Below are 26,258 nucleotides of genomic sequence, written 5' to 3'. Positions count from 1 at the left end.
GCCCCAGTGCAGCAGTGTTGAATCCCAGGGTGAAAATAAACCCTAGTACAATCAAAGCACTGTTGGTGATTACAAAAGATATACAAGCATTTTGGGGTGGGTAGATGTCCATATGATGAGTGATTAAAAGGGGTGGTTTTCCAGGAAAGGGGGGACTGCGATTTTGATTTCTCTTTCTTTTAATTCTTCTTCTTCCTAGCAAATCCTACCTGGGAATCAAGTGGACTGGATGCCCCCGGAGTGCAAATAGCCAGGATTATGGTTGTTTAGGTTATAGGCTCCTAGAGGGCAGGAGCCATCATTTTTGCTCTGTATTTGTACAGCGCCTAGCACCATGGCATCCTGGCTCAGGGCTGTGGCTCCTAGGTGCTTCTGCAGTACAAATGGTAAATAATAGCAACTGTGTGAGGTTTGGGTAAGATGGGGTTTTCACTTTGCTTGTTGGTTTCTGGCACCAGATATAGAATCACTTTATCTTCCAAACTAGTGAATAGTTCGGAGAGGAAGAATTCCACTTGTAGGAGGGAGAGAAGGGGAAGTTTGTAGGAAATGCATCTGAAACTTTATTAGATGTGTCAGTTGTATGGGGGCTCCTGCCAGGGCTCTGTGGGCAGCTGCTGCTTGATAGATTGTACCGAGCCATCTTGCCTGACAGCTATTCCTGCCAGGGCTAATCTTTGATGCATGTCCATTTTCTTTCTCCTCCTTTCTCTAATAATCTTACTACCTTGCATCCCTTGTATGGCAGGCCACATCTTGCTAAGAAGAGAAAATGATTGATGGCGGGGTTGTTTTCATAGATGGCCTCCGAGGTGGAAGGGAGTGAATTCCATCGATCATCTGGCAGTTGGGTGCATTCTCAGCTGCTAAGACGCTCCCTTGGAAATGGCAACTCTGCTTCTTAAGCCAAGAACAGAACTGATGTGGACCAAATGGAATATATAGTTCACAGCAAAAGACATAAGCAGACAGTTTACTAGGCAGAATCATGGTCTATTGGGTTGACTTTAATCTGATTAGGGATGGAATATTGACCTTTTTCATTGAACCCAGGACCATATCTGGCGCATCATTCATATGCAGTATAAAATAAATATACTCGCTTAATTCTTCTGCTGGCTGAATGGTGAAGGAAGTGCAGATATCTTAGAGCTCAGTTTCCTTAGGAAAGAAATATCGGGGCCTAAGAAAATAAAATAGAACCTGTTAGGAAACAATTTGGAATTTAGATTCTTGAAATCAAAGTGTTACCTGACCTCTTGCTTTGATATAATTAGGTTTCAGAAGGCAGACTGCAAGTTGGACATGTTTTATTTCCAAATAATGGGTATTATTACTAATTCCTTCTTCATGTGCACAAAGCTCAGGCAAAGATCAGGGCCCATTTTACTGGGCACTCTTCAAACAAAATAAAAGCTAGTTCCTGCCTCAAGCGTCTAACAGTTTGCATATTTAGATGCATTTGTTTTGTGAGATCTGTGATAATGTTGTCTTCATCAGTAGCCTGATCCAAAGCCAGTTGGAATCTTTCCATTGACTTCAGAGCCTCAGATTAGGCTTTAGATTAGCTGCAGAAATTATCGCTGTTTATTGTTTGCTTTCTCTCTCTCTCTATTTTGTTGTAAGCGTGGGTTCATTTAGTCACTGTTTTAATTAACAAAGCAACTACACAGCTAAAATCAGGAATACAATAGTCTTTCCTCAATATTATGAACACATCAGATGATTACAGTGCTTTGGCTACTATTATTACCAATAGAAGTTTTGTCATTGACTTTAATGGAAACTGAATAAGGCTCTCACTTCTCAATGATTCCTTTGAGATCTGTTAAGTGTTCAGTCATGCTGTCCTTTCTTAGGGAAGGCTAGCTTAACTGAAGGGGTAGCCTGGATGAGGGCAGCAGTATAAGACAATGAAGTGCCAGTTTATGTTGATAAGATTAATGCACTTTATTGAACATTTGGCATAAGGGCCATTTTCAAATGTTATGTCCAGGTCTAGTTGGGGGATTTTTTAAATCAATTCTGGCCCATTGGTTTGTTCACAGTGTTTGTCATGTTCTTTGTCACTGTCATCATCTTATTTAATTATTTTTACCTAGTGCTCAAAGACCCCATCAGAATTGAGGCCTCCTTGGGCTACGAACAGATACAAATATGCAGACCCTTCCTAGTAGAGCTTGCCATCTAGTCCTGTTTCATGGCCTGCTGATATGTGCCTTGCAGAATCCTGTTGGCTGGCACAGCCCTTGGGCTGTCAACAAGTATGGAAGTGTCTAGTACAACACCTGATACGCAGTGTCGTGGAGGCCAAATGGCAACTGGATGAGCTCATTCTGGGACTCATGAGAAGAAGGCCCATTTGTGTGGGGCCTCATTTAAAGACTTTTAAGGAGCTATGGAGCAGGCCCTTAAAGCAGGGCAGTCTGGTACTGCACCGTATTTTTGCCCTCAACCTGGTCCTGCAAAAATCACTTTTATAAATATGCGCTGAGAATTTGAAGGTTCTCTTTCAAGATGATCCACTAATGCAACTCTCACTCCCATGGAACCGAACATGTGAGAACAAAGGGAGCACTTAACTCAAAATCATTTGTTATGTTCAGATTTTTAAAAAAAGCAAAATTCAGAGACTAACCGAATGGAGGGATTGACCAAAATTCCCACAATCCCTTAGGACAAACATCTAGACTGGAAGAGGCTTATGGCAGGCTTTCACAGACGTTCCCCTTGACCCAGAGTTTTCTCTGCAAGGACTCTACTTCCCCATACCATAAAATAACACCACCAGGTAGTACTCTTAATAGAATCATAGAAAATGAGGGGTGGAAGGGACCTCAGGAGGTCATCTTCTCCAACCCCCTGCTTAAAGCCAGACCATTCCCAACTAGGTCATCCCAGCTAGGGCTTTGTCAAGCCAGGCCTTAAAAACCTCCAAGGATAGAGAGATTCCACCACCTCTTTAGGTAACCCATTTCAGTGCTTCATAACCCTTCTAGTGAGAAAGTTCTTCCTAATATCCAACCTAAACTTCCTTTGCTGCAAGTTGAGACCATTGCAGCAAATAATAGCATAATAATAATAGCATACGAGCAAATAATGATTTATTTAAACCATGGTAATACCAAGAAGCCTGCACCAAAACTAAGGCCCCCATTTTTTCCAGGCAGGATGCAAATACGTAGTGGGTGCATCTACACAAGACGCTTACTGCACAGTAGTTTAATAACACTGCACAGTAGTGTGCCGGGCAAAATCCGTGGTAATACGCTACTGCGCAGTGTTATTAGGCTACTACACAGTAAGTGTCACTAAAAACCTGTGCCCTGGTGCTACTGTGCAGTAGCACGAGTCACTGCACATTGATTTAGTACTTGGTTATCCAAGTACTAAACTTAATGCTCAGTAACTATGGTGCATTAATAAATGTGTAGACTCACCCAGTAAGAAGCAGTTAAACAAAGGGTGGGAGAAAGGGAATGTTATTGCCTCATTACACAGAAGAACAATTTAGGAACAGAAGTTCTGATTCAGGAAGCCTATGGCTGAGCTAGGAACTAGAAATCTCAACCCAGAAGTGGGGAAATGCTAGGGGCTCCATGAACCACACAAGGTCTATTATTGATTTTATGTGACAGGTGCTCAGCTGTCATGGTGATAAGCAACTAAAACACAAAAGAGAGAGAAATAACTGGATTTAATTCTAACCAGTAGTAGTATATCTATATCAGTTAGTTGGGGTATTTATCATGTTGTCCAGCGTTATAGCTGGGAGATGGACAGGATCCCTTATAGGGGAGAGCCAGAGCCCATGGGATTATTATAACCATCTGAAATAGAAACCTTCTGAGCTGCAGTTGTTCCTTTTGGCCCTAAATCAGTCTTCCTGCTCCTTCAAGACACCTCTCATATATCAGCTGAGTAATGAAGTCATGAAAGCCACAGCTTGCGTTCTCTGCCCTGTTTTCTAATTTAAGACCCTTCATGGATTTAGAGGAAGTTTGAGTGAAAGTCCACTCCTCACCAGTTTATAATCTCTCCTTCCCTGTTCCCTCTGCCCCCACCTAGGGGACAGTTAGCTCTTTAAAAATAGGTTGCTGAGACCCACGGCCTCTACCTATCAGATGGATCTACTGATGTCAGATCCCCATCTACCTCTACAGAGAACAGTGTGTGGTGTTACTAGTTCTGTAGTTTGCACAGGAAATGCCACCCCCACTTTAAATCATAGAGATGACCAACCTTTTGTGTGATTGAATTTGCCTGGCTCTGTTGAAGTCAGTGGAGCAATCTCTGATTTATACCAGCTGAGAGTCTGACCCATGGGTTTGAGGCCCAGAGAGGACCAGTTAAGTCATCCTGTCTGACCCCTGTATGTTTCAGCACTACGTTGCCTATACCGTCTCTGCCCTGGTCCAATGGGGGATAGGACCCCACTGGCCTGGGTCCGAGAGAACGTAGGATCAAATTCCTTTTCTGCCACAGACTCTCTATAACCAAGACTCTGTGCCTCCCTTCCACATCTGTAAAATGGGAATAACAACAAGTCCCTACAGGGATGTTATGAGAATAAGACCACTGAAGACTATGAGGCGCTCAGGCACAGCCAGAACAGGGGGAGCTGTTTTAGACATGCCATTGTTTGATGCATTTCAGTGCCCACCATAGGATGTGAGTATCTGTTGTAATTAATACCATAACTGGCCAAGTAATATTAATCAAAAGATCTCTTCTGCGAACTTCAGCAGTACCAATCTCTCAGCTGAGTCAGCGAAGAATTGTTCACATCATTGGTCTAGTTTTATAAGCCTGACATTACCCGTTCATTAATTTATTTGACAGTTTTGGGGTTCCTGCAATCAAATACTGTAGTTAAGTGCCAATGATTTTTTTACCTTTTTCCACTAGCTGTGATATATGCCTTGGACCTGGGGGGGCCTCCCACTTGCACTAAAGCAGTGACGTGAGTAATGCTGCTGAACTTTGTGTATTAACACAGGTGTCAAATGGGTGGGAGAGGACAATCTGGCACCCATTACATAAAGCTGGGCCTCTTTCCAAACATCCCTGAAGTTTTGGAGGTGCTTCTCATATGATACCAGGTTCAGATCTGAAGATTTTGCAGCTAATCAGTTCTCCTAGGAAGCTAATGGGCTCTATCTGTTTAGGTAACTTTCTTTTCCAGTCCACTCCTCCTCATTTGATCTGACCAGCTGAAGCCTTTACTGTATTATAGTGGCAGTGGGGGTTTACTGCTCTGTAGGACACCAGATGCATCGCTTTTCAACTTCAGATGTCAACCCACCTGCTTTTGTCTTGGAGTGTTCTGAGATGCTGCTAACTTGTCTCTTGCTTTCCTTTTTCACTTAGAAACCCACTGCCAACATGTCTGACACCGAGGACGTGTAAGTAGAGAGGAGACTGTCTCCATGCTAATCTGTTCAGTGGGGCACTTGCAAGCTAAAACAGAGTTTCCCTGTAAAGCCGTAAGGCTGTGTCCAAAGACAAATGCGTGGTCCAGAGCCCATCAGAGTCGATAGCAAGAGGCCTAGGGGCTTGGGCACTGGGAGTTCAAGTGCAACACTCCCTTCTTCCCCTGCCTTAAACTCCCACGATATTCTTGCTGGGGAAGGTTGACTAGTGTGGTTAGGCATACCTATCCTGGTATAAATCACCATGGAAGGTCCAAAATAACACCACCAAAATTAATTGAATTGCTTGGCATTCCTACAAATGCAGGTTCAGAATACAGAAGCAGAGGTATGGGGAGGGTATGAGTTAAGGGAATAGTGGCTGAAAGTTTTCTGTTAAACAAAAGTAAGGAAAAGAGCTCAGTGTGACCCGAACAGAATTTCAGTAAGGAGAGGGTGAAGATTAGAACTGGCAAGAAGCCAGTTGTTATCACCCCAGAAGCCAAATGAAGCCGTGCCAGTATCATGCATCACTCTTACCCAGGAGACTGCACAACTTGCAGAGTCTCTGCCATTGCTGATCTGGACTTACCTCGTCGTTTAGAAGTAGGTTTTACCAGTGAAAACTTTTAGTACCTACACTTCCTATCAGCAAACACTTAACCATGTGAGTCATTTTATAGATGTGAGTCCTTCCATTAAATTAGTGGGACTACACATTCATATAATTTTACACCTGTGAATCAGACTTTGCAGGACAAGAGCTGTACTTCAAAATGTTAGTCATTTTATTAACCTAAAAATGAAAGGGGGAAGGGGGAAGGGAAAGTTTCATGTATGTCAAGTAAAACTGTGGCACTGTACTTAATAGCTCAAAGTAGCATATTAACACAGAGTGGAGGAAATATAAATCCAGTTTCAACAAACTCTCTTTCTCTTTTTCTCTACAGGGAGCAGGTAGAGGGTAAGTCTTGAATCTGCTCATGCCTAATTATTTAAACGACAACCTGATATGTCAACATTTTAAAATGTCATTTTCTGTTTTATTTTTTGTTGAATGTTGTTTTTATTTAAAAAATGCTCCATATATGGATGTATTCTGAGCAAGATCTTCAACAGGTGTTAATATGCGTGAGTCTGTCAGCTTCAGTAGAGCTATTTTTGAGAGATCCTCATTCAGATGGTGTATATCAATGGTGTATATTCAGCTACTGACATACCAGATCTTGATACCGTTTCTTGCACTGAATAGCATTGACTTGAGTATTCCTATTTAATTCAGTTGGAGCTTGTGAACTATAAGGTGCTATTCCATAAATAACGATACTGGAATCTAACTTGTAATATCCAGTTTCTGATGAATATCTAATTTAAGTTTAAAGTGAGCTTTTAGCAGTAGATTCAGATTCTGTTTTGCTGTGCAGAGATGCCTTGTTTTGCTTTTTTTTCCTGCAGGGCTACTGCCATCTACTGGTGATATTTTTTAAACTGGCTTACAATATTATTTGCTCAATATTTTCTTTTTACTGCTTTTATTTTTATTGGTCTTAGCCCCTTTGAGTTGATTCTTTTTAACCTCTAAAATACTTTTAAGTCTTGATTCTCTATGCAAAGAATACAATTCAGTAATATAATTTTTCCCATATTTCTTTTCACTTTCTAATACCCCTTCTTATCACAGAATTCCATATTTCTTTTGTTTTGGAGATATGCTTTCTCAGCAACTGCCTGTTTTGTGCCCCCTTCCTGTGCAAGGTCATATTTGCACCTCTCGAACAAGCATACTCTATGTTTTGTTATGATATTATATTGTATGTTTGCTTGTGTTCATATGTGTTACAGGCTAACGTCAATGGTCAGCAGACTAGGCTTTGCTTTATTGTAGTCAGACACTTGACTGAATATAGCAAATGGAGATGCTGGGCCCTTTCTCATTTCAGTGTGGCTCCTTTTTGATCCAAAGCCCACTGACATCAATGGAAATCCTGCCATTGACATCAGGCCTTAACTGGCCAAAGCTTTCCCTACAGTGTAAAGATTTTATAAATATTTAATCAACATTTGGACCATTTTAGTCAACATTTTTCTTGACTTAGCATAAATTGCAGCTCCTGAAAGTGCTCTACTGAAAAGCCCAACTCAAAACTTTCCGTTTAAATGTGTGACAATTTTACCCACTCTCACTTTTGGTTTCTACTTTTTTTATGTCCTCTTGATGTCAGATCAAGTGACAGGGTCATTACTGAAACAATTCTGCTAGAGTTATCCACAAAATGGCACATGGATGAAGCCATTGATTCCACAGCTGTGTAGTGGTAGGGACTTGTCTCAGGGTTTGAGAAACATAGGCAATTTTGTTTTTAAGATACGTTTTATTCAGCTTAGTTATCCCATTGGAGAACATTGGTGGTGGAGTTTTATGGAGTCAGACAAAGCAAAAATTCTCTGGACGTGATTCTGATCCTACTTGCATCAGTTTTATACCGCTGACTAGACCTCCAGACTAGACTAGAGATCCTCTTGATTTACACCTGGGCATATTGGATCAGAGTCAGAAATTTTCTCTCCAAGTGGCTCAAGCAATTTTTTTTAAGCTCAGTGCAGAGAATTTCTTCTAGGCAATGATGATTTTTCTGCTTTTGTATGATTCTCTGATTCTGTGCTTTGTCTAACTCGTTAACTCCACACATCTTGGTCTTTTGTTGTCAGTACTTCTTATCAACATGTCACTCTTTCTGGTCTATGTGCTTGCTGTTGATTTTGCTGCTTTTTTAATTTTAATGCAGAGGAATATGAAGAAGAAGGTAACAAAAAAACTGGAATGTAATTTCTCTTTCTCTGATCCTTGACCCCAAATCTTTACTGCCGGTTATTCAACCATCTCTTTGTTACTCATTGCTAAAGGTGATCTGAAACACCTTGTTCAATAAATCATTCCAAAATATTCCTGATCCAACTATGTGGCTAGGCCAATGCCATGAAATTCAGAACTTGATGTGACTTTCACCATTCCCTTGATATTTGGTTTAGTCCATTACAAGAGGCTAGTTCTGAAGTTCATAGTTGAATCCACATGTGGACTTTCCCTAAATTTGGGGTTTTAAGATCTGAGATTTGTATAGCCTCTATACAAACCTATTCCTGTACAAACCCTGCACAGGCACAATCCCTATTGCCGTCAGCAGAAGTTTTGCCTGAGCAAAGATCATATAACCTATCCAGAAGTCAACCCATAGAAAACAATTTGAAACAAGACAGTCAAAGCACGTATACTGTTTCTTACTTATCTGCCAAGCTCGGTGCCCATAGGCATTGTCCTATGCCTTTGCCTATACAAAGTATAAGAAAAGCAAGGGCTACAGAGCTTTGTACCTTTTAAGGCCATAAATAGGTCTGGCAAACAAAAATTCACTGACAAAGGTCAAGGTTTTTTTGGTTCATCTTTAGCTGGCCTATGATTTGACAAGCTCCTATGGAAATATAGCAGAGTGGAAAAGATGGAGTATGAAAGGCTCTCCCCCTCACATCTTCACTTGAGATATTTTCTTTTGTAATATTTCTTTTTGCCTGTAGTAGGGAGAGGAAGAGTTCAGAGATGCAGCACTATTGCCACTGCTCATATATGGGCATTCTGCATATTGATGACATGTACCCAGCCTTCAAGTCAGGGAGGTGTGTTTCAAAACTGGCTTCCTTTCAGCCCAATTTTTATATAGACTAAAAAATTCTATTTTTTCATGGAAAAACTGGGTGCCCATTTAAAGAAGTGCTGAGGCCAGTTGAACTCGTATGTGCACTCAGGTTCTGAGCATCTTGGTTAAGGGTGACATTACACATTACACTTAGACTATACCAGGGGCACGTAAAACATGAGTGTCTGTAAATTAAAACTTGCTAACTCGTGAGAAGTGCCCTCTGAGTATCTCAAAGTTACACCACTTCAGGCAAGAATTACCTCTAGGCTGTGGTACCTATTTCGTGTTAGGATGATGTCAATCTGCTCCATGGAGATAAAACAATCAATTTACAGTCCTCCAGCATCCTAGGATGCACCACTTCCAACCCTCCCTCCCACCTCCACCCAGTGCAGGGATAGAGCCCAGGTGTCCTGGCTTTTAGTTATTTCCCTGCTCACCAGCCCCCTAGTAGCCAGTCAGAGTTGTGCAGGCAAGAAACAGTATTCGCTCACAGCACATTCTAATGTTAATACTGCTTAATATTATAGTAAATGTAACATGCAACGTCACCCTTAGTCTTCCTATAAAGCTGTTAAGAACCTCCCCCCCTGTTTTGAAAGCAGAGATTTGCTAAGAGAGGTTATGATGCCAACCCTGAGCTCCATGAGAAATGTTCATATGTCACCTACTGAACCTCAGAAATGTTGTGTACTCCGGGCACTCTCACCATTGCTGCTATGGGTTCCTTTCTATCAGTGGTAGTGATGCAGGGTTACAAATGTAAACAGGTTGCTGGCATCTTAAGGACTGCATTGTATAGACTTGCTCAGAGAGGGGTTAGATGTTGGCTTATAATGCCAACAGTCATAGGGAGTCCTGCATACACCAGTGCTTCTACCATTGCTGTTCATTAGCAGACCAGCGACAGAAGCAGTGGTAAGAAATTTTGTGTAAATGAAAATACAGATTCACTTTATACCCTGTACCCCCTAAAATGCCTCAATGCGCCAAGTCTCCCTGAGTGGTAGAGCCATTGTTCTTGTATTGGAGAAGCAGCTTACAAAACAACAGATGCATGAGTTAATGTGGGTGTAGGTGCCATTGATACTCCATATTTATTCACTTCTTGTCAAACATGCAAAGAGATGACATAGGTTGTTAATAATACAGGCACATTTTCCCAAGAAAGGAGTTTCTTTCTTCTCTCCTTCATGTCTTTCTCATTTCTTACCTAACTCTCTTCTCCTTTTGGGTTTCAAAAATTAATTATTAATACGAAATTAATAGGTCAGGTGATTTCTCCCTCCCCCCTTTCTCTTTAATTTGCATGTTCCTTTTATCTGAGGTGGTTTCCCTTGCTCTCTTATGGTTTTTCCACTTGTTTGACCTTTGTGTTGCCCTCTTTTGAGGTGATTCATTTACTTCTCATATAACTTCTTGAATCTTTTTCCCCTAAACCTGAGCTCACAGAGTTCAAATACTTTAATAATTTTCTGTTTTATTTCCTTGCTTACTGTTGCCTCTTGTTCCATGACATTTATCACATGAGGAAGTTCATGAAGAAGGTATGCAACATGACTTCTGATTTATTTCTCTTCCAATTTTGGAAGAGGATTTTTTGTGTAGGAATCCTGAGGTGACAGAAGAGAAGGAATAAGAGAGAAAACAGCACTGAAGGTCCAAGAACTTGGTCTGAAGCCTATTGACATTAGACTCCACAGATGTCAATGGTAGAGCTGGTCAGAATTTTTTTTCCTATGGAAAATATGAAGGAAACAAACCATCAATTTATTTAATTTAATTTTTCCACAGAAAAGTTTGACTTTTTGGTAAAAATTGCAGTATTCCATCCTAAAATAAAATAGCTCATCCAAAAATTGAAATTTTCTGGAGCTTTGAAATGTCAAGGAAAGATTTTACCACCTTTCCTTACCTTTTCTGGCAAGGTTCAAAATTTCCAAGATGGATTTTTTTGGAATATCAAAATCTCACAAGAAACTTGACCTAGCCTTGAGTCAGTTGAGAAATGTATAAAAATATCATTAAAACGTTCCAAGCCCCTTCTGAGTCAGTCTTTCATCAGAAATAAAATTTTGGAAAACTTCGACCAGCTCATAATAATAAGAAATAATATAATCTATATTATTACTCTTATTATTCTTTGGCATGTTTTTTTTCTATATCCAGTATTTAGCATCCCACAGCTTGCCCTTTCAATTCTTTTGAATGTTATTAACTTTTTCTTCCATTCCATAATTCCTAACTTTCCTCCTGTACCAGCCCCATGAGTTCTAAAGAGCTTTAGACTGTCTTAATCAGCTCTTTTAATTTTATTTTTTGCTGTTGCTTCTTGTTCCATGATGTGTCCCACGCAGAAGAAGTTCATGAGGAAGGTATGTGACATGGCTTCTGAATTCCATGCTTTTTATTGGCAGTGTTAAGTCGCACAATAGCTCTTATGGTGGTGAAAGGGGATAAGGGACAAGGAAAAGAAAACCCTCATGATGCATTATCACTCGCATGGCATCATTTGTTTCCAAAATGTTCATCCTGTTCATTATGCTCTTTTACATCCTGCCATTCTTGCTTACAAATTGAAGTTTTGGATAACCTCTAAAGGCTTTGAAAAGCTTAGTTGGAACAAAAGATATTACATTCTCTACAGATGTTGGTCCTTATCTTCCCTTCACTTTTACCAGTTTTCCAATGGCATAATTGCATCAATGTCACATAAAACCAAATGCATGAAGTTATGCTACCCAAAAAAAAGAAGAGCTTATGAGTAAGATTCAGATGAATCTGTGCATGACAGTGGCACGGGGGTACTAGCACAGTACACTTTTGGAAGTTACATAGGTACAGGTATCAGAACTAAGATCTAGAAACAGGAATTTACTCTTAACAAATGAGAACGCTGCAAGTCTACATTGTAGGCATGAAGAGTAAGTTCATTCTACTTTGGTGTTACATGTTCACTTGCAAGAGTTGCAAATCATTGGATTGTAGTGACCTATTAAAGTAATACATATTAGTAGATAATCCTCACCTGAAAGGGAACTTTGCAGTGAAACAAGGGCACTTAATATGTGCTGAATTGCTTGTATGTCCGTCTGCTCTCATTTTAATTGCGCTTAAGTGGTAAGTTAAACTTGCGAGACCAGCCTTATTTTAGACTACTGTTCTGGGGCATGTTTAAAGTGAGGGGACCCACCAGTATCAGCCTTTCAGATCAGTACTTATTAATACCAATTTTTTCTTCATTATGAAGGCTTTACATTTCTTACCATGCATTTGCATGTTCCATTTCCCTGTCTCCAGACTATCATATCCTATCTTTTTTTCCATTTCACCCACCCTCTGTCCTTCTCACATTCCCCTCAACCTTGGCTCAAAGTTGTTGTAATCATGTGTTCCTTGTTCTCATTCTCTTGTTTTCCATCATGTTGGTCTTGTTCCATGACACTTCCCACCTGATGAAGTTCATGAACCAGGTATGTGACATGACTTCTGAATTCCTCTCTTCTCATCGTGCATTACTATGTGAAGGAATTCAGTGGTGGTAGAAGGGAACAAGACAGTCATATTACATTATCGCTTACATTATCTTTGCTTTCAGGCTCTCTTCCATAACATTTTCTCTATCAATTAACAAGTGATAGTTAACTAATCTATGAAATGTGCTTCCCATTTTAATATGCTGGGCTAAATCCTGATCTTCACATGGAGCTAACTTGATTTATGCTACTTGTACATCAAGCCTTGTAGCACTTCTGAGGGCTCAATAAAATTGGTTATTGTTTTTTCTAGAAATCTAATGTGTACTCCTCCTGTATCCCACCAAAGCTAACTCCATGTGTTTAAACTTTTCAGTAGGTTAAAAGTCAGCTCTAGTTCATACTTTTATAAACTATAGATGAAAGCATAGATACTATTCTATGTTCATGATCTGGGGTGCAAGAAAAAGGAAATCACCCTGTGCTGTATGATCCTTATTTTCCCTTGGCCATGTTGTAGCCCCTTCTTGAGAACTCTACAGGGTTGCAGAGAGCAGGGCAATCATAGAGATAGAGGGAGCTGGCTCCTGCCAGATCCTGCGTCTCACAGGGTGCATCTACACATTCATTAATGCACTGTAATTATGGCATATTAAGCTTAGTACAACAGGTAGTAAATGCGCCATAATTGTCACTACTGCACATAAGCACAAACAAAGGGTCTTTTTGTGACATTAATGTGCAGTAGACTAAATCTACTGCATATTAGCACAGGTTTTGCCCACTGTGCTAATGAGTAGCAGAATTAGTCTACTGATCTCGAAGCCTCTCACGTAGATGTGCCCAGTGGGAGGATCCATAGTGCCAGTTAGTGCAAATCATGAGCCTGATCCAACGCTCACTGACATCAATGAGAGTCACTTTTACTTATGGCAGTGGACTTGGGATCAAACCCCAAGGCAGTGATAATACATTCTTCTTTCCCATCTGTTTTATGGAGACCCTTCTCTTGTGAGGCTTCTAGGGGCAAGAGAGAGCCTCTGTAGAAGTTGCACTGTCCCCTGTAAAACTTGGATAAGAGGAAAATCAACCCTTACATTAGAATTTTTTCCAAGCTTGATGCTTTGTACAGTGCCTCTCCATGCTCCTTCCACATGATGTTCTTCTTTGCACCCCTCTCTCCCTGCATTGATCTCTGTATTCCCTTTACTGGAATTATCTTTCCTTCTGACTTATTCCCTAGCTAGACAGTTTACAGTCTTTGCAATAATGTGTTTCTGAGAATGTTCTATTTTTTCATATACGGTTTCATAACACTTCCCACCTAAGGAAGTCCATAAGGAAGGTATGTGATGTGACTTCTAAATTCCAGTCTCTCAAAGTTTTAGGGATCCAGGTTTTAACTGTGTTGGTCTACAGGCAAAAGTATTCAGAACTCTTGGACGGAAATATCTTCCATTACACCAACTAAATAGTTGCAAGAAAGAAATCTTTAAAGTTTTTTTTCCCGGTGCAACTATTTAGTTGGTCTAATAGGAGATATCACCTCTACCAAGAGTTCTGAATACAGTCTCTCAAAATAAAATGTTAATATGGGCAGGAATTCTTAAGGTGGCCAAGGGAGCAGGAGGGAAAAATAGACAAGTTTTTAATGGCAAATTATAGTTTACAGTTCCTTTGTTTTTCATTTTTGTTTTCACCCTCTTTTTTAACGTTTAACAAGTGTTAGTGGTAATGTACAATAACTGCATATGAATACAAGCACTAAACATTTGGGAGATGTAAAACATGCAAAAATTAAGGTTCCAATGAACCCTAATCATTAATGCCTGTTGAAGTCATTGAAAGATTTTTCTTTGGCTTCGTTTGATTCTGAATCAGGCCTCTGTGAGACCGGGTAGATCTCAGGCTGCTTTTTCTGCCCTTGGATATTTGTATGCCACTTTAGCTGGAGCTTCATGTTCTACCTGCAGGCAGAATTTGGCCCTGTATATTTGGATGGCATTGACATGGTATTCATTTTCATGTGTCTGCTTTCAAGAGTAAATCCAGATGTGCCAATGTTATAACAAATATTAAATCCTTACAATTCCATAGCTTTGCATGTTATTCAGAAGAGTGGATTCTGTGTGTATTGCTATATAATATAGATATACACTTAACAGTCTGGGCCAAATCTTCAGCTGGTGTAAATTAGCAGCCTTGTTGCAGTCAACAAAATCAGGCCTATTTACACTAAAGAAGATTCTTGCCATTGTAAATCCATCTTCCAAATCAGTTATATGTCTATATAGCATTCCCTTCTATTTACATGTGCATGGTTAAAGTAAATGTAGACCTGGATAAATGTATGTACATAAGAACATATGAAGTCCCATACTGGGTCAGACCAATGGTTCATCTAGCCCAGTATCCTATCATGAACTGTGGCAGGGGTGGCTGCCATAGAGGGAAAGCATTGATCCAGATATCTAGATCTATTCCCTATTCATTACCCTCTCTGGCATCCACCATATATTGGTTTAGAGATGCCAGAGGAAGTCAGCTACATACTTCTAACATTTCACTTGAGCTGTTGGTAGTTTCACTTTTTTCCATTCACACCATTGTCATTCATCTGTAATTGTTCTTTCAACAGCCTTCTTTTTATTTCCCTGTAATCCATTCCCAAATGCTTTCTCCCTAGTTTAGAAAGAGTATAAGCTTGTTCCAATTGTGTGTGTTTCTCATTCTAATGCTTCTTTCGCATGTTGTTCTGTGACACTTCCCACCTGATAAAGTTCATGAGACTGGTATATGTCATGACTTTGGAATTCCTTAATTCAGTTCTAAGTAATGGTGCGTACAGGAATTCTTTAGGTGGTTGAAGGAAAAGGGAGATAAAAATTGAACGCACTCTTACTGATATCTGCTTTGCTTTGTATTTTTCTTTATTAACATTCTCTCCAGGGGGCTAATCATTATAAATAATTATAAATACTAATTACTGCATAAAATGAGATATATTTTAAGTGATTTGTAAGGCGTTTTAGCAGTAATCTATAGTGGGACAGTAGCCATTGTGGCTGACATAACAGGGAATGAACAAGAAGCTTCTGAGGCAGAAAGCACAAGTCTCTACAACTTGAGCTGAGTCTGTCTACTGACAATTATTAACAGACCCTTATCCTCTGTATACTGGGTAGAGAAAGGTCCTTGTAATATATATTAACTGGGTGGTTCCATTAAGAATTCCAAATACCACTCTTCAGTAGTATTTGGAAGTATTTTCAGACTTCACAATGGCAATAAGGATTCTCTGGATAATAAAGTACAGGTCCCTTTCATTTAAGTTAAATGATGTTTTCTGCTTACATTTACCACCACATTCTGTACAAAACAGATGATCATTTCCCATGCCAACTCACGGGGGGAGAATGCTATATTTTACCGAATGAAGGGATTGGGTTAGTTTTGGGTTTGCCGTTTGTGAGGTTGCAATACCACATGTACTGAGTAACACTAATCAGCAAAAATAGTTTACTGAATAGATGTGAAAATAACTTTAGGAGATGATTGCAAAAGTGCATGTTTGAGGTGGAGAGATTTTTCTTTTCCAGACAGGCATAGTATCTGGGACATTGCCAAATCTAGAGATTTTGTTTTGGATAAACAAGTCTTAGCATAAATTGAAAGAACTGCTGTAGTTTTGGCTAACTGCAGAGATGTGTGCTTATACAAAATGCCAATTTAGAGAAGAAAGCAAGATGTACCATCTGTCTCCAAATTAGTATTTTTTCTTTCTTGAGAAAAGCTACTTTATGGGAAAAATGGGTTCCTGCAGCTTATTGTGTTCTACTACATTACAATTTTCATGTGAATCTCAGTCAAGGTTTGGCAAGATATTGTGTGTGATTAACAATATTGCAAGTGATGCTTACAAAAAAACCCAACCCCTATATTTAAATCAAGCTTCTGCTCTCATATCAAATCAGTCCTTAAAAACACATTCAACTTGGAATTGGATTTTAACTTGCAGATTGGAAAGCAGTAATTCTGCTCACAATTATCTGCATGTTTTTAACCCTCAGCTCTTGGAAGCAGGGCAAATTGTAGCCGCAAGTAAGTCAGTGCCCAAATCCCTATGGTTTGGCTAGGATTTCTTAGTTTGTCTATATTCTTTTCACATATATACAACTTTGTTGGTCATAATTCAGATAAATGTAAATCTCTGTAAACCAAGGATCACCAGGAGCACTTGGTCCATGCAATACTTATATGCTGTATTTTCTCACATATAACACACCCTGGAATAAGACACTCACCTTGGTTTTGAAAGGCAGAATGAAGAAAACGCATCTTTCCTTGTAGTAAGTAACTGAGTAGCAGCAGCTAAGGAGCTGAACCTGCTAATTTACTCTTCCCCCTTTGGATTGTAGACTTTACTTTTGCTTTTGCACCATGAGCCGTAGAAATTGGTCTAACTACATTTCTTGAATATAATGCTCACTCCCGTTTACAGCACCTTTTTCCAAAAAACACCCTCTCCCAAAATACCAGCTGGATGTTTTATGCAAGAAAATACAATATGCTGAGTTACCAATGTTAGTATTCATCTGCATTTTCCATTTTGCCTCCTAGTACTTTCACATCCATTTTCATGATTTTCCTTTTCACATCCATATGTACCCTTTGTTTTTCTTTTAATGTTATTAATTTTCCACCTCTGTAACCATTCAATCTTTGCTTGATAAAGTTTTAATGTTTTTGCCATCCTGTGTTTCTTGTTCTAATTTTCTTCCTTGAATCTCCCATTGCTACTTCTTCCTTGACACTTCCCTCCTAATGAAGTCCATGAGCCAGGTATGTGACATGACTTCTGAATTCCTGTTCCATTCTGAAGTGTTACTGGGTTAGAGCAATAGGTTGGAAATTCCATTTCATGAACCACGTGGCAATGTTAAAACTTGGCTCCATTCTAAATTAGACCAAACCCTGTCAATTCCAAAATGTTCTACAAAAAACACTTTGTTTTTCATCTACTGAAGAAATTAATTTGGACTTTGTTAAATGAGAAGGTTTTGCTTGATCTAAAATGCTTGGGTTTTTTTACATTTTATTTTGGGGAGCATTATAACATTTTGAAACTTTTTTACTTTCAAAGTTGACTTTTTATTAATTTTTGATGAGGTAATGAAAAATAAAATACAACATATAAATCATTTTCAAGCTAGAAAACTGAAATGTCTTATTTCAGAAATTTTGAAATAGGACATTTCAATACTGTCAGAACCTTTTTCCTCGTGTTTTTCTTTTAAAACAGTATTTTTACAAAATTGATTTTTTTAAATGCATTTAAATTTCATTACCTTGGGGTTTTTTTTAGGAAAATGGTATTATTGAATGTTTTCCATAAAACTCTTTTATTGTACTCAGGAATTCAAAGGTGGTGGAACAGAACATGAAAAGAAAAAGATATATTAATGATAAACTATAACTTAGAGTGTATTACTATTTCATCTTCTATTAATAACCTTTCCTTCTATCATGTGAAACATAATAAAGATAATAAATGCTAATTGCTGCATGAAAAATGTAATAACACTTAAGAATAAGGTTGGAAATGTGATAATCCAGGGAATAGATGAGAAGCAAGGGGTTATTTTGATAATATCTTTTATTAGAACAACTGTATAGTTGGGAGAGATGGTAGACAAATGTTTGCAGTGAACTTCATTGGGTTACTTGTTTTGATGACATTTAAGAGACAGATATCAGCTGCAATAGTGGCCACTATGTAATTCACAGCTGTTGTTATACTGGTTACAAGAACCACACAGAGCTATATAATGACAGTGGAGACAGCAATGAGATCTTCCACCTACAGGAGTGCAGGCTACCTCTAATGACAACCTTTCGTCTGCTAATTATACAGAACATATTGCAATGAAAATTTAAACAGTTCTTGTTCTATCCAGAAGAGGACAGTGTTGTACAATGACAGTGACCAGTGGAGTTGAATTTAATTTTTTAACTTAAAATTTTGTGGCAAGTATTTTTGTTTAAAAGTTGTCAAAACCTGTGTTTTTGTGGGCTTCAGCCATTTTGTAGAATGTGCACAATTTTTTTAATTCACATTTTTGTAAAAAACATTCCTGAAACAAATGGTCTTTTTGACCAGTTTTATGACCCAATTCACTGGAATTTTTAAAAAATATTGCAGAGATGCCAGATATTTTCCAGTACACATCTGTGTAAAAATTACACATTGGACAGACCTGCATAAGTAACTTTGGTCCAATATATTTAGAAAAGGTTTATATGGCATTCTCTTGTGGATGTTGATCTTATTGTTTCCATTAAAAATATTCCAGATCAAATATCATATGGATATAGATTGAAATCCACGGGAATCTTCTTATTGATTCAACTGGCATTAGATTAAGTATGTTCCCATGCAGTAGTATATGAGAAGTGAACCCTACTGAACAGATGTAAGATATTAATTTAGTGTGCAAGATCATGAAAGAAGAAACACATCTTGGTTCCAGTCATACTTGTAAAACTGTGCTTGATGGGCATGTCTTAAACTGGTATAAATTCTGTAAACTAGGAGGAGTTGAGTCATACTTGCTACACATAGTTAAATATTTTGCAAGGCATACTTTTTCATCATTCATCTGCATGATCTTTGCATCTCTCATTTCATAGTCATCCCCATGTCTTCTCTTTTTATATCTATTTGTTTTATTAAAGAGATTAATTCTCTTTCTCTGTAACCTATTCATAACTTTCACCAACCTTTGCTTGCATAAAGTATAAGGTTGTTTACCTTTTGTGGTGTTTTTAATTTTTTTTGTCTCCCTTTGCATCTTGTTTCCCTGACATTTCCCACTTATTGAAATTTATGAACCCGATATGTATATTCTAAATTCCTGTGCATTGAGCTCAAGGTTATATATACACAAGAATTCAAAGGTGGTGCAAGGTAATAGGAGATAATAAATCCTTACCTTCTATTTTTGTTCTTCTGTTTTTTCACAGAACCATGAATCACTAAAAAAACAAACTGTGATAAATAGTGCTTACCACTTGGTGCCAAAAAGTTACAGTCAAAGATTTGTCCAAGCTTAATGGTCTATTGAGCTACTATAGCTAAAGCACATCAGGTTCTATAGCTGATGGCACACTGGAGATGTGATGTGACATCACACATTGACACATTTGATTCTCCAGCTTGAATGACCACCATCTATTTCCACCTGATGGTAGCACTGAAAATAGACTTGATCCAGTTCAGTGAATCATTTAAAGCTTTGCTGAGAAGAAAAACAAAATTTGCCAATTTCTATGCGAGACTCTTACAAAATACTACCATTGGTGCATCTGGAAGTAGTATTTGACATAGCCCATAGTACATTTCATATCCATTATCCTGCACTGTGGGTAATAAATGTAAATCTATGAAAGCTAATGACCACCTACCTGTATTACTGTAATGCACTACTGCATTGGATTTATGTTTTGCCTGATGTAAATTTTCACCACTTGTCTGCAGGTTTCTTTTGCCTTTCATTTCCATCACATCCCTCTCCGTGCCTTTCCATTTCACATCCATATGTGTCCTTTGTTCTTATTTTAATCTCATTAACTTTCTACTTCTGTAACCTAATTTATAAGTGATACCCCTCAACCTTGGCTTAAAAAAAAAGGAAGGTTTCTCTCATCCCATGCTTCTTGTTTCTGATTCTCCTGTCTTCCTTTGCATGCCATTCCCCTGACACTTACCACTTAATGAAGTCCATGAGCTAGGTATGTGACATGACTTCTGAATTCTTCTTTGTTAGTCTGTAGGGATAACATACATAGGAATTCCAGTGTAGCACAAGAAACCAGTAGATAATAGATATGTCAGTGATAAATTATAACTTGCATGTTTTTTTAATTTTTATTCCTATAACCTTCTCTCATTTATTAAAGTGTACGAAGAATGGTAACACATAATTTTTGCATGGAAAATTACTACATTTTGGGAAAAATGTATGCTTTCAGAAAAGAGTAACTCAGCAAAATGGGTTAAACTCTGCCATGTGATATGTAAATGAATACTTCCCACATCCATGGGAGCTCCATTTCATACCATAAAGTGGAGTTTGGCTCATTGATTGCATAAAGGGAGTCAAAAGACTTGAATTTTGTACTACTGTTATGCCTGGTAAGTAATGGAGTGCTTAAAAGATAACCACATTTCAAGGGCAAAACCCTGCTCCCAGATCTGCATCAGCAATCAATATGTTTGCATATTCAGAATACTGAAACTGAGATCAATGCAGATCCAAGAACAAGGTCTCTCCCTTTCTTCCAACCCTTATTAAAAGATGTGTTTATACATCTACATTGCAAATGGATGTGAATAGCAACATGTATAGATGCACCTCCAAACTGCATCAAGGCCATAAAAATATAAAGACTTTTCTGAAGTCATCAGAATGCTGGTGGTGGACCATTGCAGGTAATTAAGCAGGTTTCCAAATGTTCATAGAGCAAATATATGAAAACTATTGTTGGAAAATGACAGGTGCAATATTTCTTTGGGACTACTTCACGTCCTGGCTATGTTTGTGTGCATATTTAAAATCAAGGAAAACCTTTGTAAATTGTGTCTCTCAATTCCTGTTAGTGTCCATAATGATCACTTTTGCAAGCATTACACTTGTTACCATGAATCTGCATGTCTGTTTCACGTGACAGAATCTTTTCACTCACCCTCCCATATCCTCCCATTATTTACCCCTTTAAATGTGATTAATTTTCTTTACTTTTGATTTACCTCTTAATCTTCTCTTTGCCCAAAGCCATTTAAGTTGCTGATCAAATAACTGGTTTCTTGTTCTCATTCTCTTGTTCTCCATCGCATCTTGTTCCATGACACTTCACACCTGATGAAGTTCATGAGCCAGGTATGTGACATGACTTCTGAATTCCTCTTTGTAGTTCCAAAGTCAGTGTATGTGTCTGAACAAGAATCTTGGGTTAGTAGGAGAGAAAGAACAAGAGAAACAAATATTAACCACAAATGGTCACTTGTCAACTTATTTCCTTTAATCTCATGCTTTACTACTATATTAACTTTAATTTTTAACTCCCAACAGCTTCTCCAGACAGCTTTTGTTCCTCACTTTTTTGCATGGATGATTTTACTTTTCTTCACAGAATCCTTGATCTCTTTCCCAGGCTCCAAAGTACTTAAATATGTGTTCTGTTTTTTTCTATTTTCCTGTTTCCTATCACTGCTTGCACCATGACACTTTCAGGAGAAGCCCATGAAGAAGGTATGTGACGTGTCTAAAGAATCTCTTTCATTCCATTTCTCTTTCAGTATTGGGAAAGCCATGTTAAAATGCTGAAGTCATACAAGATCAGGAGCAAGGTTGGATGTGGGTTCTTTCTGAATGGTTTTGGATGGACAATGAGAAACTTCAGAAAGGTTTCATGGGTTCAAACCACATGTAAAACATCTTGCAAATTCTAGTTTGAAAACTGACCTGAATTTGCAAAAGTGACCAGGTGTTTTGGTGGGCCAAACTGAGATAGTTGAAAGAAGCCTAGTTCTCTGAGGATAGGCTAGGAGCACTTTGGGAAAAGTAAGCTCCTTTAAGTTTTTTTCTGTTGGGCTCCCAAAAATTACAACACCAAAACCTCTTGCTACATTTGGAAATGTAGGTTTCTACTTCCTGATTTAAACACGTTACTTCAAGCACCGGTGGATTCAAGATTAATTTATTGGGGGCTTGTATTGGATATACTAGAGGAGTTGGTGGTTCCTTTAGTGTGTTGGAAAATGTTTGGCACCAGACTTTGTAGAAAAACTCCTAAAATACTCTGTAGCCGTTGAAAGAAAAGAGGAGATTTTAAAGTTTGAGACTCAGAAGTATGTATTTAGCTCTAAAGACCGTAGGTGATTTTTCTCAGGCTAGAGTGTGTTATCTACCAGGATTGTAATTCACAACACATAGTGATCCATTCTGATTAGCATCACATATATATAAGATGCTGTAGTGTCTTGAAAGGCATCCTAACCATGGTTGAAATGGATTTGTCTCTCAGAAAAAGAAGTGATGGATGAACAGTGTGATATGATGATGTATGGAAGGGTGTTTACATGAGTGGAAAAGAAGAGAGGTCATAAAGAATCCTGCCAAAGCTAAGAATCATGCTATAAAGACTAATCCACCCAATGGCAAAGAATGTTAGATTTTTTTTACCCTCTAAAATACATTACTATTATATTTGGAACAGTAGCTGGTTCTAGATAGTGCTTCAAGGACTGATAATGTTTTTGAGACTGGGGAATAACAGTAGGGAAGTTCAGAATTGTTCTGGAAATAATTTCAAATTTCAGTTAACTTCCTTCTGTGTAAAAAGTGCATGGCAAAATGCTTTTGTCTGTGGAGTCTGGCATGTTCCTTCCATTGCAGTGTTGGAACAAAGCTCATGATCATGTGTAATAGACATTCTGTGGAGAAGAAGTACTGTCCAACATGTAGATCCATGTTTCTTTCCTTGTCTCTGTTTACCCTGCTATGTATAGGATTACTAATTTTCTCCCCAACAAAATAAGACCGTCCCACTGCAAGGTAGAAACTCCTAAAGCATTCACTGAAATCCAGATGCTTGGCAGAGGCTTGACATGCTTTATGATACTTGAAGCTGTCCTTTTCTAGCTTATTTTATATGCTAGGCTAGAATTTTATATGCTAATGACTATTGTATTGTGTGATATAAATTAAGGTCTGGCAAGTCCAGCTATTGGCCTAAATTCCCCAGGTTAATTTGTTCCATATTTATGAATCTTGGTGAAATATTCCATCAAGAAGACTCCGGGGTCTTTTACCAACTTGATGAGTGATAGATTTTTCCTTTCTTACTGGCCTCCTAAAATCTGGATATTCTTACTGGAAAACAGAAAAAAATCAAAACCAAAAAGAAAGAAACAAAACCCTCATACACCAACTCCTGCATAAACCAAGCCAGATCAACAATCCTCCCCTGGCACTAATGTATGTTCATAAAACAACCACCACCAAAAAAACAACATTCTTTTCCTTTGACTGTATTTGTTCACCTTTTGTGTTTGCTCTCTAACGATATTAAAATGATTACAGTTCCTGGCAGGAAGTTGTGTGGAAACAGCAATTTTTTAAGCAAATAGGAAAGAATGTTTTGGAAAGCCAGTTTTGAACTTTCAAATATAGGCCTCATCACTGGACACCAGATATAAAGGAGGAACAGCAACAATGTTATATGGCTTGCTTTCTGTCAAAACTCACTAACACATCATGAATTTCAGATATCCAGTCTGAATGCCAATATTTTGAATCCTCACAATAAAGATAATATATACTAGGAATTCATGGACTACTCTGCAAATAATTTAGGATAATAAGTGTATTAAAGAAAATTGTAAGCTCCCTGCCAACAATTTGCAAGTAGAAAATTGAGCTCACTTTACAAAACAAATCATTTGCCAGTTTTTACTCTTTCTCCTTTTCATCTGCTCCAGTTTAATCTTTTAATTTCTGTCCAGAAGGATGATCATAACACCTCCTGGGAACTATGTCTTCAGAAGACAATCAGTGGGACTCATGCTTCTTTTACATATGTCACCCTCTGGTGTCCAAAAATAGATCTTCAGTTTCCTATTTTTTCAAATTTTAGCCAATACCAATATCTGTACTGGAGACATGAACTTTGCAGTGAGGTAGAATCTATAGCAATATGTAGTTTGCCATGCCTTCTTACTTCATCAGACAGGTAGAGGAGCAGAAAGGAAAAACTTCTCTCCCTTGAGCCATGTATTTCTTTTGACTATACCAAAGTAAACCTGGAGTGGCCTCACTGAGTAATCGTGAAATATAGTCCCAGCAAGTATAAGAGTAACCAAGAACAATCAATATAACTAGGCAACATTATCCTTGGTCTCATCTTGACTTCAATGCAGTAAAATATAGTGAATTTGTCTTCCTTCCCCCACTCAAGCTCTTGCTTTATGTCTCTAATGTTCCTTGAGCTTTCTGGCACTCACTTTCCTTTTGCATGTATGTGTTGCCATTTAAGAAGAGGTCCCTGCAGAAGAACAAGAGGTTATGTATGAAGAAGGTAAGACTCCCCTCTCCTCCCCTCCCTTTTTTGTTTCTCATCATTGAATCTGAGAAGAGACATGCTTTATGGGATGCTTTTGAGTCTCAGCATTGCTGCTTTGTGGCGCTGTTGTTCTGCTCAGGTCTATTAAATCTGAGTCAGTGTCTCTTGTCTTCCACTATAGGATTTTTGTCTGAATCTCTGACTGTCACTTTTCTGTGGCTTCAGCCTAATGGGAAAGGAATACTTCGGCTTTCCTAGCGAGAGGGTGGAAGGGTCCCACTTGTTAGTTGTAAAATCACTTCCTTACAGGGTGCAGTTAATGGGCATAGTGGTGTAGTATGTTAGACAGATAAAGAAAAAGCTAACAGTGGCATCAGTTTAACCGGCAACACATTGACTCTACAAGAATTCCCTGGGATGAATGGAAAGGAGATTTGTTTTTCTGATAACTTGATGCACTTTCACAGGTTTGGAGGTATACATTTGGGACAGATCCTCAGTTGGTATAAACTGGCATTGTTGAAATCAGTGGAACCACATTGATTTATATCAGTTGAGGAGCTGGCCTTTCCAACTTCTCAGAGCTATGGTTGGCCTTTCCAATGGTATCAGAGTTATGGTTCAGAGCTGCATTCAGTTCTGCTGAAGAGTCTCACAGTTTAACAGGGCTCATATAAGCATGTTATTCCAATATTCAATAGTCACAACCTACTCAGAAGAAATAATTGCTAATATCATTGTTTCACTAATTGTCTACTTTAATGCGAGTTATAGCTAGTACTTCTCCACGGGTCTGGGAGTTACAACACAACTTTGCCATTCCATTAGCCCAAAGGCATAAATGATGCATGTCCTGGGATTCCTTTAGGTCAGGGGTGGCCAACCTGCAGTTCAGGTTGTGAATGGCACACAGCAGATCAGGGAATAGAACAGCAAACAGAACAACAGATCAGGCAGGGAGCAAAGGGAAGGGAGTAGAAAGTAGAGCAACAGATCAGGCAGGGGATTGGAACTGGAGTGGTGCTTGAAGAGGGTGTGAGCCTTACCTTGTGACATGCCTGCCAAAAAGGTTGCCTCCTAATGCTTTGGGTTATTTCTTGTCATGCATTTAAGCCATTGAATCTCCTCTTCTTTCTGCTCTTTTAGAGATATAGATAGATAGTTACCCAGAGAGTTCAGTGCCCCAAGAATAGGGGGGAGGGAAGGAGGAGCTGGGGCATTAATTCTTTAGGAAAACAGCACTGATTGCATATTGACTTCGTATACTTTCTTTCTTTTGCTTATGTTCTTCAACCTACAGCTGGAGAAGAAGGAGAATACTATGATGGTAGTTTGGTGTTGTTTTGGGATGTCACGAGCATTTTTCTCTAACCCCTTCCTTTTCTTTTCTATCTGCTTCTATTCCTCACTCGATTTTTAAACTCAGGAACTGGGCCAAAACATCACTGCTACAAAGAATCCTTTACTGCGCATATCTAATCACTCTTTGGGAACTGACTGTTATATCTGGAGCGCTTGCTCACATATTTCATCATAAGGACAATAAGCAATGG

General features: G+C 38.6%; 1 protein-coding gene across 1 annotated transcript in view; it reads left to right on the top strand.

Annotated features, from left to right (window-relative positions):
* The window catches only part of TNNT3 (troponin T3, fast skeletal type), a 45,511-nt gene that overhangs the window by 930 nt on the left and 18,323 nt on the right, over positions 1–26,258 (top strand). Inside the window, exons 2-8 of the mRNA XM_019519736.1 lie at positions 5,371–5,405; positions 6,362–6,375; positions 8,198–8,215; positions 11,464–11,481; positions 17,413–17,424; positions 21,510–21,521; positions 21,876–21,893. Coding sequence (XP_019375281.1) covers positions 5,386–5,405; positions 6,362–6,375; positions 8,198–8,215; positions 11,464–11,481; positions 17,413–17,424; positions 21,510–21,521; positions 21,876–21,893 — 112 coding nt within the window. The 5' untranslated portion in view covers positions 5,371–5,385. The remainder of the gene's footprint in view (positions 1–5,370; positions 5,406–6,361; positions 6,376–8,197; positions 8,216–11,463; positions 11,482–17,412; positions 17,425–21,509; positions 21,522–21,875; positions 21,894–26,258) is intronic.

The sequence above is a fragment of the Gavialis gangeticus genome, unplaced genomic scaffold, assembly GCF_001723915.1.
Source record: "Gavialis gangeticus isolate Ggan-Ray unplaced genomic scaffold, GavGan_comp1, whole genome shotgun sequence".
In the NCBI taxonomy this organism is placed as follows: Eukaryota; Metazoa; Chordata; order Crocodylia; family Gavialidae; genus Gavialis; species Gavialis gangeticus.
Note: the sequence above shows the minus strand (reverse complement) of the source record. Positions and strands in the feature narration are given on the sequence as shown.